General features: G+C 32.9%; 1 protein-coding gene across 1 annotated transcript in view; it reads right to left on the minus strand.

Moving 5' to 3' along the window:
• The window catches only part of LOC114579873, a 58084-nt gene extending 40144 nt beyond the window's left edge, over positions 1 to 17940 (minus strand). Inside the window, exons 1-3 of the mRNA XM_028695775.1 lie at positions 16282 to 17940; positions 15581 to 16224; positions 15296 to 15526 (exon numbers count right to left, since the gene is read on the minus strand). Coding sequence (XP_028551608.1) covers positions 15296 to 15526; positions 15581 to 16224; positions 16282 to 17940 — 2534 coding nt within the window. The remainder of the gene's footprint in view (positions 1 to 15295; positions 15527 to 15580; positions 16225 to 16281) is intronic.
• Positions 17941 to 18845: the final 905 nt, after the last annotated feature.

Below are 18845 nucleotides of genomic sequence, written 5' to 3' on the forward strand. Positions count from 1 at the left end.
CCCTGCATATCATTTATTTTGGGTGTTATCCTAAGCGTAAAGCTTGAGTTAGTACGGTAAATAGATGTGGGCCTCTTACGGGCTTGAGTTAAAAAATGAATGAATTTTAAGTTTTAAATAAAATGGGCTAGCAATCGGTCAGTCGGGGCTTGTGACCCCAGGACTTTTTTTTTTTTTGAGAAGATGCCAAAGCAATTTTATTGAGACCCTAGGACTGGCAATGTAGAATCGCCCCTGTTATAATCGAGACTGTTCTTAGATTCTTTTATCCGAGTTGTAATTAAACATAAGTCATAACTGTTGTAGCAGATCTCAATCCCTAAACATTAAGTAATTTTTTTAATTCATTTTGATTGTTTATTAGCAAAAAAAACTTTTTAATTAAATTTAATTCAGAATTTGACTCCTAAAAATACACAATGGAGAAAAAATATTTATGATATATCATCCAAAAATTATCTTGATCGGGCATGAATCTCAAGGCAAAAATAAAGTTGGAAACTTCAAAAATTAATTTGGAGACTATCTAAACTCCGATTTCAGCAAACTTATAGTCAAACTGAGCGTCTCGGAAATATGAGCCCAACGACTTCAAATTCGACTCAATCTGAGCCCAAATGAGTCCAAATGAAGGACCCGAATAACTTTTGGAAAGTTCGAACCACAATTTGTGTTACAAAACGGTTTCTAAATATGACGTTCTTATAGTCGAATCGAGCCGCCATACTAGATGAATCCAACGAGCCCAAGATCGTTAAATTCTGATATCATTAAGACCTTCAAATGTCTAACGAACGATTCACGATCAAGGGATTCAATACCAGTCGTCCATTCAAACCACTCTCGATTCGCCCTTGATCTCTGACATATTTACAGGCCATGCCACTCCAGAAATCTATAAATAGACCTCTCATTTCTCTTGAGAGGGGGCCCAAGCAAGAAGAGCCAAGACCCAAGCCAGAAGAAGAAGATGAGGAGAAGAGAAGAGAAGAATGATAGGAGGGAAGAAACTCCTCCTCGACCACCACTGCCGGAATTCTACCCAAGTGACGCCAGAATTCCGCCCAACTTCCACGAGATGCTAGAATTCTGCCCAAGTGACGCCATAATTTTTCCCGACTTCCACAAGATGATGGAATTCTACCCAAGCGACGTCGAAATTCCACCTGATCTCCAAGTGACGCTGTAATTCTTCCTGACCTCCAAGTGATGTCGGAATTCTGCCTGACCTCCAAGTGACGCCGGAATTCTGCCCAATCTCCAAGTTACGCTAGAATTTCACCCGAACACCAAATGATGCAAGAGTTATGCTCTAATATTGTCTAACGTCGGAGTTCTCCTAGGCCGCCAACTGACATCGGACTTCTACCCGATGACAGACCTCCGCTCATCACCAAGTTTCTACCCGACGCCATCCTTCTAACATTTATCGTCAGACAACTGTCCTTTCGACCTACATCGCTCACCGACTACAGTCCTTCCGACCTCTGTCGCCCATCGACTATGGTCCTTTCGACTTACGTCGCCCGCCGACTAGTCCTTCAAACCAACTGAACACATCATTAGTGATTCTTTGTATTCTTATCATGTAATATACTCTATAAGATGTACATCAAGATAAGACCTTCTCCTAAGGAAGGGCCTCATTTGTAATCAACTACAATACTAGTGGATTTATTTAAATTGGGCTTGGCTCCATGGTTTTTTTCCCCATTTTAGTGGTTTTCCACGTAAAAATCTTAGTCTCTCATAAATGCTATGCACCTTCTCTCTTATCTTATTGCATACTAGATCTTCGTACAATGCTGAGACGTTAAACTTTATATTTCTTTACCGCCGCGAATACTTTAGGACGCAACAATTTAACACTGTGCAAGGGAACATGTTTCCCGACTGAGGAGAAATTTTGATTCCAACCTCAAAAGATTATTCAACTGCTATTGATGCATTAATTTTATAGAAATCAGATCCAGACTTGGGGGCAACCTTCACTATAATTTTAGTCAAAAGATCCCTCAAATATTTTCAAAACCAAGATGGTATATAAGGAAACTGTGAACCTCCGAAAGAGCACCGCTACAGCTAAAGAATTACAGAGAGGTATACGACCGCACCCACCCCAAGGGATAGAGATGATCGAGGGCCTTCGCGCTCCTCTCAAACGGATCAAGTGGAAGGGACAGATTGGACCATACATACGATTAACCATGAAGAATAGCAGCTCTCGCCTACGCACCATGATGGGTAATAATATATATGGCCTGATCACAATCATGAGTTTCCCTTACCCAATACATCAGCTCGAATATGGTTTAGTAGATGGTGGAATTCAGTTTCCCACGAGCGTAAGCCCCTTGTGGTTAATTACATCTTAGGCCGGAGCTTGAGAAAACTCTTGATTAAGGATCATACATTATCCTATCCTAAATGGGACAGGCATAAGGGTATAGACTAAGAAGTCCTACTCAAGGGGAAGAAAGGTCTCAAATGGCTTAGTTAGCATGCGAGGTTCATACCAACATTCGGAAGGACTAAGGTAGTGAGAAGAAATTGGAGAAAATAAATGTTAGGAAATCGACACATGCGTGAGAGAAAAGATGGATGTGGCATCATCCATGTGACGTAGATAAGCAGGATTTATAGTCCCTGAAGGATAGGGAACTTACCCACTATTTAGGCATACCATGAAATTGAATGTAGTAGCCTTGAATCCTAAATCTAAATTGAATTTAGTGTTTTATGAATAACACTGATTTCCGTGTCCTAACCAAAGCAGTGCAAGACCTGAACTTACCTCGGCCTAGATTAGGAAGCCAGCTAACCACCTAATCGCTTTAAAACCATGCAGTTAGGTCATTTTATGAAAGATAGATGGGTGGTTCAGTTTTTGGAAGTTAAGACCGACATCTAGAGAGTTTCCTAATTAGCCTTGTACTTATGTCGAGTAAATTCTCATAGCTAATACAACTAAATTTTAATTTAGTTAGTTACTAATACAATGCATACTAGTTAAAGATCCAAATCAGATATGCTTGAATTCACAGCTGATTCAAGATTTGAAATCTGAACTCATCCCATTTGTCAAACTAATTGACCTAAATTCAAAATTTTTAGGGTTGTGTCAAATATTGACACTCTTAATGTATAAGCAGAAGTATATAGGTCTTTTGTCATTCTTTAAAGTAGATCAAATGTAAATATTATGATCTCAATCAGATGAGGTGACAAGAATGAAAATGGAATTGTTTCAAGCCATATTGAGGATGATATACGATAGACAAACAAACTCTTTTGATTCAAAACATATGTCTATGAAATTTTGTGCAGTGAGATTATGTTTGTTAAAATTAGCTTTGTTGCTAAATACTTATGGCAAAAGAGAGAATTTATTGTCTTAGTTTTATACAAAAAGTAAGCACAAATACATAGAAAAAAAAAATTCATTAGACATTGGAAGTTTTATTTGAAAACCTAGAAAGAGGGAAAATCATAGGATCTAACCTAGCTAAAATTGTTTCACCAGGTAAGCACTAGCTATAAAGATTCGCCCTCCCCAAAATTGGAGAAGTTATAATCATTAGAGTATGAGTTGCAGTGGAGAATATCATCTAAGAAGTAATGAATGAGAAACATTCAAATAGTTGCAGTTGGATGAAAGTGGTTTGGCAGAAATACTACTATAATAGTTAGGTTGTGGTTGTGGTTCAATGATTGTAGTAGTTGGGCCATAACTATTTGATGCTTGTGGTCAATGGATGGTTGTCTAGTAAGAATAAAAATGATGGTGACAAATTTAATAAAAGTTGTAATTCAATTTGTTTTGGAAGTTTAATCTAGTCCCCATTAATGTCATTAAAAAATTTAGGTTTGCAAGTAGTGGAACACCTCTGACAAATATAAATAGATTCATGATGTAATCTATATGTCGTTATTAAGGGAGTATGCACTAGATGAATTATATATATATATATATATATAATACATTTTTTGTTATCTAAAATTAAGCCAATTAAATACATGATCTACTCAAGACTTAAATTATTATTTGACTTATGTGACATCTCATTAATTTTTTATGAAACTAAATAGTGTAGAGAACATGCATGTATTATATTTATTTTAATGATAGACTAAGATAACATAGATACAATTAAAGTTTAAATAGGTTCATGGTCCCTAGTATAAACAGTTAATTCTCATTTTTCCTCATTCCTCATCTTGATAGAGCAAAAGTGTCTCTAGCTCTCTCTTGGGTATGTTGGTTCAAATGTGGAAGTTCGAAGATCTAGATTTTGCATTTCAATAGATTTATATAAGTTTCCTATAATTCTTCTCAATAATTTGACATGAAATTTAGCAATGGTGAAATTATTTTTCATCTCTATTTATTTCTAACAAATAGTATTAAAGCCTTGTTGTCATATTGAATCAACGAGAAAATTTTTTCACTAATCATCTTATTGATTGTTTGAGATTTTTGATCAACAGAAATCTACATTTGAGAATAGTTTTCTTTTGGAAAATTTTGGTTTTTCGATAAAAAGTATTTGCAATTTTTTTCGAGCACTATTTCATTTTTTATTCTGGAAAATAAAAGATGAGAATTAATCTAAAGTTAGCATTTCCATAACTGTATAACTTTTTATCAGTTTCGTCTACTTCCATAAAAAAAATATCATTCAAGTAATTCAGCTCTAATGGGCTACTTTTCCGAATGAGAATACGAAACGATGCAGTTTATTTATGAGTTTGCCTTTACAGAGACTGATAATTTTAGATCAGCTGGTTTTTTTTTTTAATGGTAATTGTTTCGTGAAACATTTATCTTTTATAGAATGCACAAAATGTCGATGGGCCTTAGCAATAAAATGTAAAAAATTGTTTGAGATGTAGTTATGGGCCTTAATATTTTAAAAAGTTTAATTGTTTATATATCAGTTGAGCCCATAATTACTTAAGCATTTGAATTAGCTTTTAGATTCAATATATCATAAGCTTTATACATATTATGATTATATTGGTAGATAAGTATATATATAAGCTACTATATAAAGCAAAATAGTAGAGAAAAATTGATGAATAATTGAATTAATTTTATATGCTCAAAAAATTTATCAACTAAATATTTCTCATTTTAAAATTATTATTCATTACTTCCAAATTAAATTAAATTTAAATAATATGTCACCAAAGTGGCATCAATTAGATTAATTTATTTCATTTAGAAATAATTAAATAATGCTAAAGATTTATAGAAGTCTATCTGGAAAACAATGGACCAAAAGAAGATTAGTTTTAGCTAGACTATAGGAGATGTGTTAATAATTATGTGATAAATTTGAAATCATTCATGCATATAATACCTCCGTCCAAATAAAGGGTTATTGTTAGAATAATTTATTATTAATATTTATTAACTACATATTTAAGAATGTCATTTACAATTTTTAATATTTGTCCAAATTCTAGATTATAATATTGTTTTAAGCATATTATAAAGGGTCCACCTTACATTATTTGTAAATACATTTATGTACAAAGACATGACATTGATTCTAATTATGAACTTATTTTTTATACTTTTCTAGTTAATCATTCTTCCTTATTTGCCAACTTAAATAACGTTTCAGTGCTTAATAAAACTAATTTTAAGAAATGAAAAGAGTATATTATTACTGTTCATGGGTGTATGGATCATAGACTACATGATATGGCCGACTTACGCCCTCCCGCTCTTTCTGCAAAAAATACTTTTGAACAAAGAGAAATTTTGAAAGACTGATATATTCAAATCGCATGAGTCTTATAATCATGAATCACTCTATTCCATATACCATCAGCGGTACTATGCCTGAGGAAGAAAATACTAAGAAGTTTCTAAGATAATTAGTAGATCAATTCCCAAGTTCTGTAAAAAGTTGAAACAAATATTACTCTAGGGTAAACTCGTTTTAATACGATATAAAGGCAAAGAAAACACAAAGGAGCATATTGTGGAAATGTATAATCTTGTTACAAGATAAAGGACATTAAATATATTTATCTGATGACACTCTTGTTCATCTAATCTCAATCTCTCTTCCTACACAATTCGGTCCTTTTAAGATAAATTATAATACTTAAAAGAAAAAAATGGACTCTTAATGAGCTCATTGTTTAGTGTGTGCAAGAGAAAGAACGATTAAAACAAGGAAAAATAGAAAGTGATCATTTAGTTTTTTTCTTTCCATGATAGTACTATCAAAAGGAAAAGGAATTGTTGATAAATGAACTTCACAATCTAATGTGAAACATAAACAAGATGTTGTTATTACTCGTTTCTTCTGCAAACAGTCTAATCAAGTGAAGAAAGATTGTCCAAAATATGTTAATTGGCTCATAAAAAAGGTTAATTTATGAATTTTAATTTTTCCAAAGTTTGTTTAGCCTTAATACGAAATCATACTTGGTGAATAAATATAAGTACAACTACTCACATAAATGTGACAATGTAGAGTCTTCTATGGAGCTGAGTTCCAACTGATGCTAAAATATTCATCTATATGGGGAATGGCAACAAAGCTTTTGTTATAGTTGTAGGCTCATATAGATTATACTTAGAGTTTGGTTGTATTTTGGATTTGGGTGAGACTTTATGCACCGTCATTTTGACGAAATATGATTTCTATTTCTTTTTTGAATAATTTTGATTACTCTTATTTATTTGGAAATTAAAAGTTTAGTCGCTTTTAGTATTCAAAATTTAGTTTCTTTTGTTATATATATATTCTAAAGGTTAATCTATATAAATTAGAAATATCTTCCTTACAGATAAATCAAATTTTACATATAATTATGGTACAAAGAAAAATCAACATATAAGAATTCCTTATGTTATAGCACATACACTTAGGATTTAGTTTTAATCAAGTAATTGAAAGACTTGTGTTAGATGAAATTCTTGAATCCCTTAATTTTATTAATTTCGAAATTTTTATTAAATGTATTAAGGGAAAATAACAAATATTAAGAAAATATGTGTCAAAATGAGTTTTCAATATCCTAGATTTAATACATACTAATATTTAAGGCTCGTTCCTTATAAATGTTCTAAATGATCAATAGCATTTTATTACTTTTATAGATTATTATTCTCCAAATGTATACTTATACTTATTGCACGAACAATTAAAATCCCTTGTTGTATTTAAGTTATTTAAAGTTGAAGTTAAAAATTAGCTTGAAAAGAAGATTAATGTTATCAAATCTAACCATGGTTGTGAATACTATGGAAAATATGATTGATCAGGTGAACAACATCTAGACACTTTTAGGACTCCAATTTAAAATGATGTAGATGAGAGACGAAATCGAATCCCAAAGGATACGATTAGAAGTATGATAAGTTATTCTTCCATAACATTGTCACTCTAGGGAAAAGCCTTAAAGACTGCACTTTATAATCTTAATAGAGTTTTAAATAAAGTAGTAGCTAAAACCCCATATTATTAGTCTGGAAATAAGCCTAATATTAGGCATCATCATGTCTAGGGATATTCGCTTAAGACTAGGCCATATAATAATCCTAATAAAAAAATTGAACATAAGTGATATTAGTTGCTATTTTGTTGGATAGTCCAAAAATTCAATAGGCTTTAAGTTTTATAATTTCTCAAATAAATTCTTTTTAAGATAGGCAATGCTAAGTTTATTGAGGATGTGTAAAAAATTAGGAGTGAAAAAAAAATTAATTTTAAGGATGAATATGTTACTATTCCTATTATCATAATTAAAGTTAATCTAGTGATTATGGCTAATTTTATTCAGATTATAAATTTAGATTATAAAAATACTCTTGAGTTATTTCTTATTCATATGGAAGGATCACAACAACCTCAAATTGAAGAGTCATTGAGAAGATCCTTTAGGGAGAGGAGATCAACGATTTCATATGATTATATCATATATCTCCAAGAATATGAGTTACATATGGGATTGGAAGATAACCCAATCTATTTCCATCAATTCAAATAATATGTTAATACCTAAAAAGGATAGAGGCAATAGAAAATTGGAGAAAATTAATGAAAGATAATTATGTTTAAGATCTTACTGAATTTCATAAAGGAGCAACATTGATTGGTTGTAAATAGATTTTTAAGACCAAATAAAATTTAAAAGGTAATATTGAAACATAGAAAGCATGTCCAATCTTTAAAGGTTTCACTCAAAAGGAAGACAATGATTATTAAGAGACATTCTAACTAGTTTCGTTAAAAGCTTCATTACTTTTAGAGCTATAACAAAAGGATGTAAAGACTGCATTTCTCAATGGTAACATTAAAGAAACAATATATTTGATACGATTAAACAATTTTAAATCTTCAAATTTAATACATCTCAAATGCAAATTAAATTAATTCATTTATGATTTAAAGAAAGCATCTCACTAATGATTTAGAAAGTCTGAGCAAGTGATTACTTCATTTGATTGTAAAAAAAAAATGCAGCTGATCAATATATTTATCATATGCTATATGAGAGTAAGTTTAGTCTCCTAGGATTGCTCCCATGGTATACTTGGTTTCCCACAGACTAGGTGTGTATATTGATAAAATGCTTAGCAGGTTTGGCTTGAGATATTATGCACTAGGAGATACCCCCTTGCTAAAAGAGATTAATTTAGTATGCTTCAATACCCAAGAAATGAAATTTAAAAGTAAGAGATAGATAAGATCCTTTATGTATCAGCAATAACAAAGATCAAATATACTCAAGTTTGTATACGTCTAAATATTAATTATATTTTTTGAATGCTTGGTAGATATTTAAATAACTAAGAAATGTATCATAAGAAAGAAGTAAAATGAGTTATGATGTATCTAAAAAGAATAAGAATTTCATACACATATCAAATATCTAATCATTAGAATTCATTAGGTATTTTGACTCCAATTGTTTTAGTTGTCTCGATAATAAATCCACTTCAGGCTATATTTTTATATTAGTTGGAGTTGTATAGGGAAAAGTGTCAAGTAATCAATTATAACTTCTTCTATAATGAAAATAGAGTTTATAACTTATTATGAAGCATCCGTTCAAAGAATATGATTATGTAATTTTTACATAGGGATTCATATTATTGTTGGCATCGAGAGACCATTAAAGATAAAATGTAATAATAAGGTAGCTAGTTATATTACAAGAACAACATGAACTCATTAAAATCAAAGCACATTGACTAAAGTTTTTATTGTGAAGGAAAGAATTCATAGTTCTTAAATTTTAATTAAAAATATTTTTTATTAATTTTATGATTACAGTCCCACCTACAAAAGGATTACCATGTAATGTATTTAACAATCATCCTGTTGATATGGTTGTAATTTATTTTAATGATTTGCTGGCATTGTAGGAGCTTATTTGTATTGATCAATTGTTATAAATGTATTTTTTTGATAGTCTAAATTGTTATTTATCTTATTTATTAAAAACTATAATATAAAGTTATTTAGTTTCCATTCTAGTTTAACATAGAATACTGAAACTATATTGATAACTCTTTTGAGTTATAAGATTAGACCAAGTTGAAAATGTAGGCATGCTATGAGATCACATTACATAAAATTTTCATGCTACACATTCATATTTTATCTATGTTTTTGGTAATATTAATATAATGACTATTGATGGGTCTTATTACAAAGAGTTGCAATAAATGTCACTTTGATTCTATATTGATATTATGAAAGTTCGTTAAGGATGTTAGGCCTTTATGAACTGGTCCAAGGCTAATTAAGAGAGAGAGAGGTGAATTGGTAAAAAAATATCTTTCAATCAAAATATAATTCAAAACTAATATCACAACAAAGAAAACCAAATGAGGAAATTAAATGCAGAAGTAATAACGGAAAGAACCCACTAGATTTATAGTGGTTCGGTCAAACCTTGATCTAAGTCTACTCCTTGGAGGCACCCTCCAAGTATTGCACTAATAAAATGACTCTCCTTTAGCCCCCATAGCTAGGAGGATAAGCCCTTACAAAATCACTTCCACCTTCCCCGGTGCGGCGGAGTCGCCAGGTCCTTTGACACCAAAAAGATCTTTTTCTTTGGTGAACTTCCCTCAAGACAAGCCTTGAATCCGACGGTATTAAGGTGAAAGCAAGCAGGAGCAACCGTGTGGAATCCCCCTCCACACTCCCTTGAGTCCCCCCTCACAGGATCTTCTCCCTCTCTCAGATTTCACCCTTTCCTCACTCCCTTTCAAGCTCTCTCTTCAAGTTCCCCTAAAAGAACGAAGCTACAATGGCTGCCAAAGACACTTACCAAGTGTCATGTCATAGCTTAAATAGAAGATCTAAAAAAGAGCTCATTAATGCAAGTTGCCGACTTTATCGTTCAGGACGATACTAATATCATCCTGTACGATCAGTGCAAAATAATCCCAATCAACCGGGATGATTTGAGACGATCAGAAGAAATTTGTTCATATCATCCAGGACGATAATATATCATCCTAGACGATCAGTACAAATTGTGGAATATCATCCTGAACATCTCCCTGAAAAAGAGCTGTCTGATGTCCAATCGTCCAGCGTATCATCCCGGACGATCCTGCAATCGTCCAGGATGATTTATTCGACCAATCAAGTCATAATTACTTTTCTTAAATGCCAGATTAATTTTGGAAAAAATTGCCTAGATCATCCTGGATGATATTTTATAGTCCTGGACAATCCCCTGGACGATGTCCAAAAATAAGTAATTCCTAAATAGATATGGCGATAGATTCTTTTTATTTTGAGCCTATTATCCTGGCCGATACAAAATCATCCAGGATGATGTTTTTGCATAATGATGGCTACTCTAATGAGGATGCCATAATCAGGGTTTCTGCTTTTGAACCGATCGTCTAGGACGATATAAATATCGTCACAGACGATGTTACCAAAAATAGTAAACATTAGGGAACAATCAGAGAATCTTCTAAGTTACAAAGCATCCGGAGCCACACCACATACAATAGACTCAAGAAAGGAAAAGGGTTACAAATTGACTCAGACCTAGTACACCCAATCTTGAGCTGATTCCAAATTACAGTCTGATCTTGTGGACCTGCAATGTTAGTAATAAGGCAGTCATAGAGAAATAAGAGTACTTGCAATAAGAGTGTTTGCTATCATCAAAATCATAATCCATGAAAACAGATCCGTAACATATTATTGATGGACCAGAATTTCTAGAGATGCTATTCCATAAATATAATAAATATTAAGAACTGAAAGTTATTTAATAATGTATAATTATCAATATATGTATGTGGCCCAAGTGGGAGAATATTGTAAACTTTTTATATGTTGACATATATATATATATATATATAAAATATTATCCATTATTTCATATCTAAAATTAAGACAATTAAATTTGTGATCTAATTAAGAGTTAAATTATTATTTGTCTTACATGAAAACTCATTTAGATTTGTATGAAATTAAATATTATGTATAGACCGAGTATTATATTTTATTTTAATAATGGATTAAAATAAAATAAATATATTTAAAGTTTAAACATGATTATGGTCCCCAGCTTAAGTGGTTGCATGGTTCTCATTTTTTTTTCTCATTCCTCCTCTTGAGTGAAAAGAAGTGTCTCTCGCTTTCCCTTGAGAATGTTGCTTCAAACGTGAAAGATCGAAGACCAGTTTTTTGCATTTCAATGAATCCAAGTATTATTGCAGGAATTAGAAAAGAAAAATAAAAAAAAATACAAAAAAGTATTATTGCAGGAATTCTTCTCAATGATTTGATATGAAATTTAAGGGCAGTTTAATTATTTTTTATCTCCACTTATTTCTAATAATGAAAGCTATAGGTAAAAAAATTTAATGATGAATTTTTCTTTGAAGGGCTTACTGTTATACCTCTAAGTATTAATAAGTATGATTGCATATCATTAACATATAGTAAGCCTCATAAGTTCTTCACAATATGTTGCTCATATAAGTGTTATGTAAGCACACATATTAATCATCAAATTTGGATAAACATGAATTGTTATGCTATCATTTGGGGTAAAAGATTGAGTTTAATATATAGTTATTTATCATTGGTATTTAGCATGGGGCCTTAGAATATATTTGGAATCATTTTATCTTGTCATGCTATTTTTTCAAATTATCAATTACAAGAAAAAAAATGGCATTAAGAACATTTAAAATAGGCTTTTGTGATGGTTTTAATTGGCTCAAAAGTAGCCTGCAATTTAAAACCATTGCATGCCTGCTATATTTGATTCCCACAACAAAGGTAATTCACACTGATTCTAAAATCAATTATAAAGGTGTGTAATGGGGCAGTTCTCATTTCGACATTATTTTTGTAATTATACAAATGGTTAAAACTATCACTAATTCTCTAGATTAGTGGCAGTTAAAACTGTCACTATTTTTCCAAATTTTTTAAATGATTTTGTAGTAGGCACGAACAATAGAAGGAAATTTGAAGAATAATGGACACTGCACAAGACTATGCATGCATTTTCTTACAACTATTGTGCATGAATGATAAATGCCTAGTAAGCTTGGTAAGGTTACACCTAATGCATGCATTTGTTTACATAAATAAGAGAAACATAAGTTTGTAATGGCATAAATATTTTCAATTTATTTTTAACTACAAAACAAGATACATACGGATTATAGATAATTGATAACCACCACAACAATAAAAGCTAGTGTAACAACCCCTTCCACAACAACAACAACAACAACATCAAGCCTTTATCCCACTACGTGGGGTCGGCTACATGAATCCTTTTTCTCCATTGTGTCCTATTAAAAATAAAATTCTCGTTTAAATCTAATAAAGAAAGGTCATTCCTAATATTTTCTAACCAAGTCTTTTTAGGTCTACCCCTACCTTTCTTAACATAAGTAAAATCTAATATCTCTACTCTCCTAACCGGGTCATCGGAAGGCCGCCGTTTTATGTGATCAAACCATCTAAGGCGACTCTCTCTAATCTTATCTTCTACTGGAGCTTCTCCAACCTTTTCACGTATATGCTCATTTCGTATCCTATCTCTTAGGGTAAAGCCACTCATCCACCTGAGCATCCTCATCTCGGCCACACTTAACTTAATATTATGTTTTTCTTTTAATGGCCAACATTCGGCACCATAAAGCATTGCAGGCCTCACTACCATCTTATAGATATTTCCCTTAAGTTTGAGGGGTACATTTCTATCACATAACTTGCCCGATGCATTCCTCCATTTCAACTATCCAACTTGAATTCTGCTGATAATAACCCCATCTATTTCACCATCACTCTGAACAATAGATCCAAGATATCTAAAATGTGTACTCTTATTAATGACTTGTTCGCCCAAAGTCACACTAGGTCTATTAATACGAAAATTACACTCCATATATTCCGTTTTAGATCTACTCAAGCGAAAACCTTTAGACTCTAAGGTTGACCTCCATAATTCAAGTTTACCTTCAACTCCCTCTCTAGTCTTATCAACAAGAAGAATATCATCAGCAAAAAGCATACACAATGGTACATGCTCTTGCAAATGTCTAGTGATAACATCCATGACTAAAGCAAAAAGATATGGGCTTAAGGCTGATCCTTGATGTAATCCAACCGAAATAGGGAAATACATGGTCAATCCACTTTGTGTTTGAACACAAGCAATAGCTCCTGCATACATATCTTAACATGATTTAATATAAGCATTATCTACTCCTTTCTTTTCAAACTCTCCACTACACTCTCTTGGAACTTTTATCAATATGGTTTTTCATAAATCAATAAATATCATATTGTAGAATCCTCCTTATTTCTCTATAATTCTTCCATCAAACTCTAATAATACTGTATGGCCTTCCCATAGATCAACCTTCCGGCATGAATCCAAATTGTTTTGAGAAAACATTAGTCACGCACGCACCTATGCTCATAACTCGCTCCCAAAGTTTTAAGTATGACACATTTGAAGCTTAATACCTCTATAATTCGCCCTAATCTTGTGCTCACCTTATATTTAAAAAATTGAATTAAACACACTTCATGTCTCCAACTCACCTGGCATCTTTTTAGTCTTCAAAATAGTATTAAAAGTTTAGTAAGCCATGAAATTCCTCCATCTCTTAAGCATTTCCACACCTCTATTGAATATCTTAGTCCAACAGCTTTTCCACCCTTCATTTTCTTAAAGCCTCTCTAACTTCAATTTTACTAATACGCCGAAAAAGAACAGAATCTTTATTTTCATTTAGGGTGCTAAGAGTCACTATAGTCAATCTATTTTCACAATCTTCATTAAAAAGCTTAGCAAAATATCTCATCCATCTTTGTAGAATATTCTAAGTATTTTTTCTTCTTTAATGAATTCAATTATCTTACTTATCATCCTTTTGCTATCTTAATACAATCACTTCTCTTGAGCTACAATCTCTACTACTAAACTTGTGGCTTACTACTACAATTATTTAGAACTAGTCTTTATATCAATAAAAAGCTCACTCTTGCATCTGCATACTTGCTTTTAGCATCCTTACGAAGCCACTTTATTATATTTCCCAATTATATAGAATTTTTAAAATTAAACCAATTAAACAACCCCTTCCACTACAAATATTTAATCTATAAAAGCCAAAATAAAAGGATTGGTAGGAACATCAAGCTCAATAATACAATAATCAAAAACAATATGCGATAATTAATGAACATTCATCTAGTGTGAGCCCCTCCTCGATAAAGAAGTTCACAACCTTTTCTCAAAGATTTCAATTAATTAAGTGGAAAAAAAAAATAGCAATCAACAGTTACATAAAAATTGCAAAAAAACTTAAAGTTACATTTTAAAATATTGCATAGCAAGCTTGTTTCCTTTATATGAACCCTCCATTAATAAACTTGGTAGGAGAAAAATTCTCCAGTGGCATCTTAACTTTGAAAATAGTTAAGATATATCACTAACTCATGGCATTACAACAAGCCTTAAAATTATTTTTTTTTTTTTTTTTGAAAGAAATGCAGTAGAGATTGCATTAAGAACGATCGCCACAAAGTCACAATATGTACAAGTAATGAGGGATCAAATTCCTTCCTCCTAATTAACTTTGCCAAACAGGAAGGAATGCAATCAAAGGAAAACTATAAAAAAGTAAACTCTTCTCCAATCTATAGTAAGCACAACAATTAGCTACTTTATTACATCTTCTATTAGCATGGAGGAAAACAACTTTATTAAAATCACTAAGAAAACACAAATCTTTATTAGGCCACAATCAACATACCTTTTGTTCTTCTTTAAAGAGTCTTGAATGAACTTGATAACATTGGCATTATCACTCTCAATGATCAAACCTTTGCACTCCAACATCCAGCTTTTCAGAAATTCCTTCACCGAAAAAACAGCTTCAAGCTCTAATTGAGCAATGTCCCAATGAGTTCCCTTCTTTCCAAATGCACTTATAAGCCTGCCTTTATGGTCTCTTAGAACACCACCAACTCCAGCCACATTGGAACTAAGCAAAGAAGCATCAACATTGATCTTGATCCAATCTTTTGGTGGAGGGCACCAAGTGCTTTGAGACTCCCTTAGGAGATTAGCACCCCAGCAAGAAAGATAAGGACCAGAGTTTGAAATGGCTGAAAACATAGCATTTGAAGCAACCACAGAACTTGGCAAAGCACTCTTACCTTGCTTGACAACGTTCCTATTCTTCCACGAATGGTAAACAATATTACAATAAATTTGTACAATTCCCAAATTTTTCTGTACAATGTGTTTTAAACCTTGTAAACAACTATCAAGGGAACTAAAAACAGGAATAGAGATACCCCATTCACCCATCTTTGCAATAACATCAGTCATATATTTGCACTGTACCATTATATGCTCATATGTTTCACTAACTTTGCAACCTCTAGGACACCAATCATCATCTGTAATCTTACGGTTCTTCAAAAACTGATTAGTTGGGATTGTTTCCTTCCCCAACCTCCACCAAAAGACCTCCACCTTTTTTTTGAGTTTCAATTTCTGTAGCCATGAGAAATATTCAACATCCTCCATATTATACTTGTTAGATAGCATTTGCTCAAAAACCAAAGCTGATACAGTCTTCCCCGAGCATTTCTTCATCAATTCCAACTGGTCCTCCCCTTCAAAATCTATTTGAATATGGCTGATCAAGGTAACCAGTGTAGGGTGAAAAACCTTCTATAATTTGAAGTAATCCCATGTACCATTACTCAGTATAAATTGCTGGACGTATACCCCATCCAATGACTTATAGTCAATAAAGGTTGGCCACCTGTTGATACATCTATCTAGCAACCATGTATCATTTAGAACATTAATCTTATTCCCCTTTCCTACTCTCCACCGAATAGCCAATTTCAAGCATTTACCACCATCAGCCAGAATTTGCCAAGCCGTTGAAGTAATCTTCCTTTGAGCACCATTCATCACATCATTCTCATATCTGGCTGTTATTACACGGTGGAACAAAGATTGCAGTTTCTGAATAAAATTCCATGTCAACTTGGACTTAAGAGAACCAATTCTATCAAGTGGGGAGTGCACCCCAAGTCCTCCAAAGCATCTTGGTTTACAAATATCTCCCCAAGCCACATAATGCATACCTTTAGTCCCCTCATTTTTATGCCAAAGAAAACTTCTACAAAGTTTCTCTAACTCATACAAAACCCTCTTGGGTACCATAGAATGAGTTATTAAAAAGGTAGGCATAGATAGCAAAGAACTATCTATAAGAATCAACTTACCTCCTAAAGAAAGGGACTTCTTACTCCAAGCATTGAGTTTGTCCATTGCATTGCTTAAAACATCTCTAAAATCAACCATTTTAATTTTCTTCAAAGTCATCTTCACTCCCAGATACTTAATTTCTTTGACAACTTTAAAGCCAAGAGCTTTAGCAATCTTTTTCTTCATAGAGTACCTAACAACCTTGCTGAACATAATTTGAGATTTGCTTACATTCACTCTTTGACCAGTCCACCTACAAAATTCTTCCACAATATTCTTCAAATTCTTTGCTAAGTCCACGGATGCATGAGAAAAAATCAGCACATCGTCTGCATAAAGGAGATGAGTTACTAGTGGACCTCTAGATGAAATTTGTATACCAAGATTCTGACCCCTTTGCATAATAGAGTTGGACAAGAGTTGAGAACATAGAATGAAAAGGTATGGTGACAATGGGCATCCTTGACGGAACCCACTTTGAGCATCAATCCAACTAGAATTTCTCCCATTGATAATTATAGAGAACCTCACATCAACAACACACTCCATTAGAAGGGTAGAAAAATCAATAGGAAAACCATACCAATCAAGAATGTGCCGAAGAGATGTCCATCCCATACTATCATATGCTTGCTCCATATCAAGTTTGATAGCCATCAACCCCTTCTTGTTTTTAGAGATTCTAAATTTGTGAAATACCTCTTGAGCCAAAAGACAATGATCCGCAATAGATCTTCCATGAATGAATGCCACTTGTTCTTCTGAAATCATCTTTGATATCACCTTCTTCAATCTATTAACTAGCATTGTGGCCACTATCTTATAGTTAGTTTGGCAAAGGCTAATAGGCCTAAAATTAGAAGGGGTCATAGGATTTTTAATCTTAGAAATCAAGACAATCAAAGTATTCTTCCACTCCCTATGCATATAACCTGTTTTAAAAAAACAGTTAACTGCCTTCCAAAGAGTCTCCCACACAATACTCCAATAGCTTTTGTAGAAAGAATAGGTGACTCCATCTAACCCAGGAGACTTGTTGTTGCCCTGCTGAAAAACCGAATTCTGCAGTTCAGCAATAGAGAATTCTACATTAAGCACTTCCAAATCATGAATGGAAACTTTCTGGTTTTCAAAAACTGCTGGCCAACCCGAAACTTTACACTCCATGTATTTCCATTTTTTTTCAAATAAAACTGATGAAAACCTTCTCAATTTGCTCATCTTCATCAACAACATTGCTTAGCTCATCTTTGATTTGAGTTATCCTGTTTTCTTTCCTTCTAGCCGTGGCATAGCTATCGAATAGATTGGAATTTGTATCACCTTCCTCATGCCACCTAACCTTTGCCCTTTGATTCCACCAAGTAGAAATCCTCTTCAAGGTGACATTAAGTTCATGAACTTTATTCCTTAGATCCACCAAGTCATCATCCGACCAGCTGATTCCCAATGCTTCCTTGCTTTGAAGTTCAAGGATTTCATCTTTCAACTTATCCTTTAGCACATTCAAATCTTTACATTTGTTCCTATTCCAAAAAAATAATCCTTTTAGAGTACAATTAAGCTTCCTTTGAAGGTTCACAAACTCATCACCCACATCCTTCTTGCTCCAAGAATGAAAGACAATGTTCTTTGCTGCAGGATAAGACCTCCATGTATCTTCAATTCTGATAGTCTTAGACTTGAGCTGCACCTTCTCATTCATCTTCATAACTATTGGACAATGATCAGAGGCCAATCTTGCAAGATGTCTAGCAACCACTAAAGGAAATTTCTGAATAGCAACAGAATTAGCCATACACCTGTCCAACCTTTCCCATATTCGAGAAGCCCCCTCCTTGTTGTTACACCAAGTAAACCTTGGCCCCACATAGCCAACATCATGAAAATCAGCATTCATCATAAAGCCCTTCATCTCCCTAGGTCCCTTAGAGAACAAGAACCTCTTTCCTCCTCTCTTCTCCTCCTTATTAGTTATACAATTCAAGTCTCCTCCTATGATAAAAGGAATATCATTCACCAAACTCTTTTCTATCTGTTTCCACTGCTCACTCCTCTCCTTGCAACATCTA

The sequence above is a fragment of the Dendrobium catenatum genome, unplaced genomic scaffold (genome assembly GCF_001605985.2).
Source record: "Dendrobium catenatum unplaced genomic scaffold, ASM160598v2 fragScaff_scaffold_672, whole genome shotgun sequence".
Classification (NCBI taxonomy): Eukaryota; Viridiplantae; Streptophyta; class Magnoliopsida; order Asparagales; family Orchidaceae; genus Dendrobium; species Dendrobium catenatum.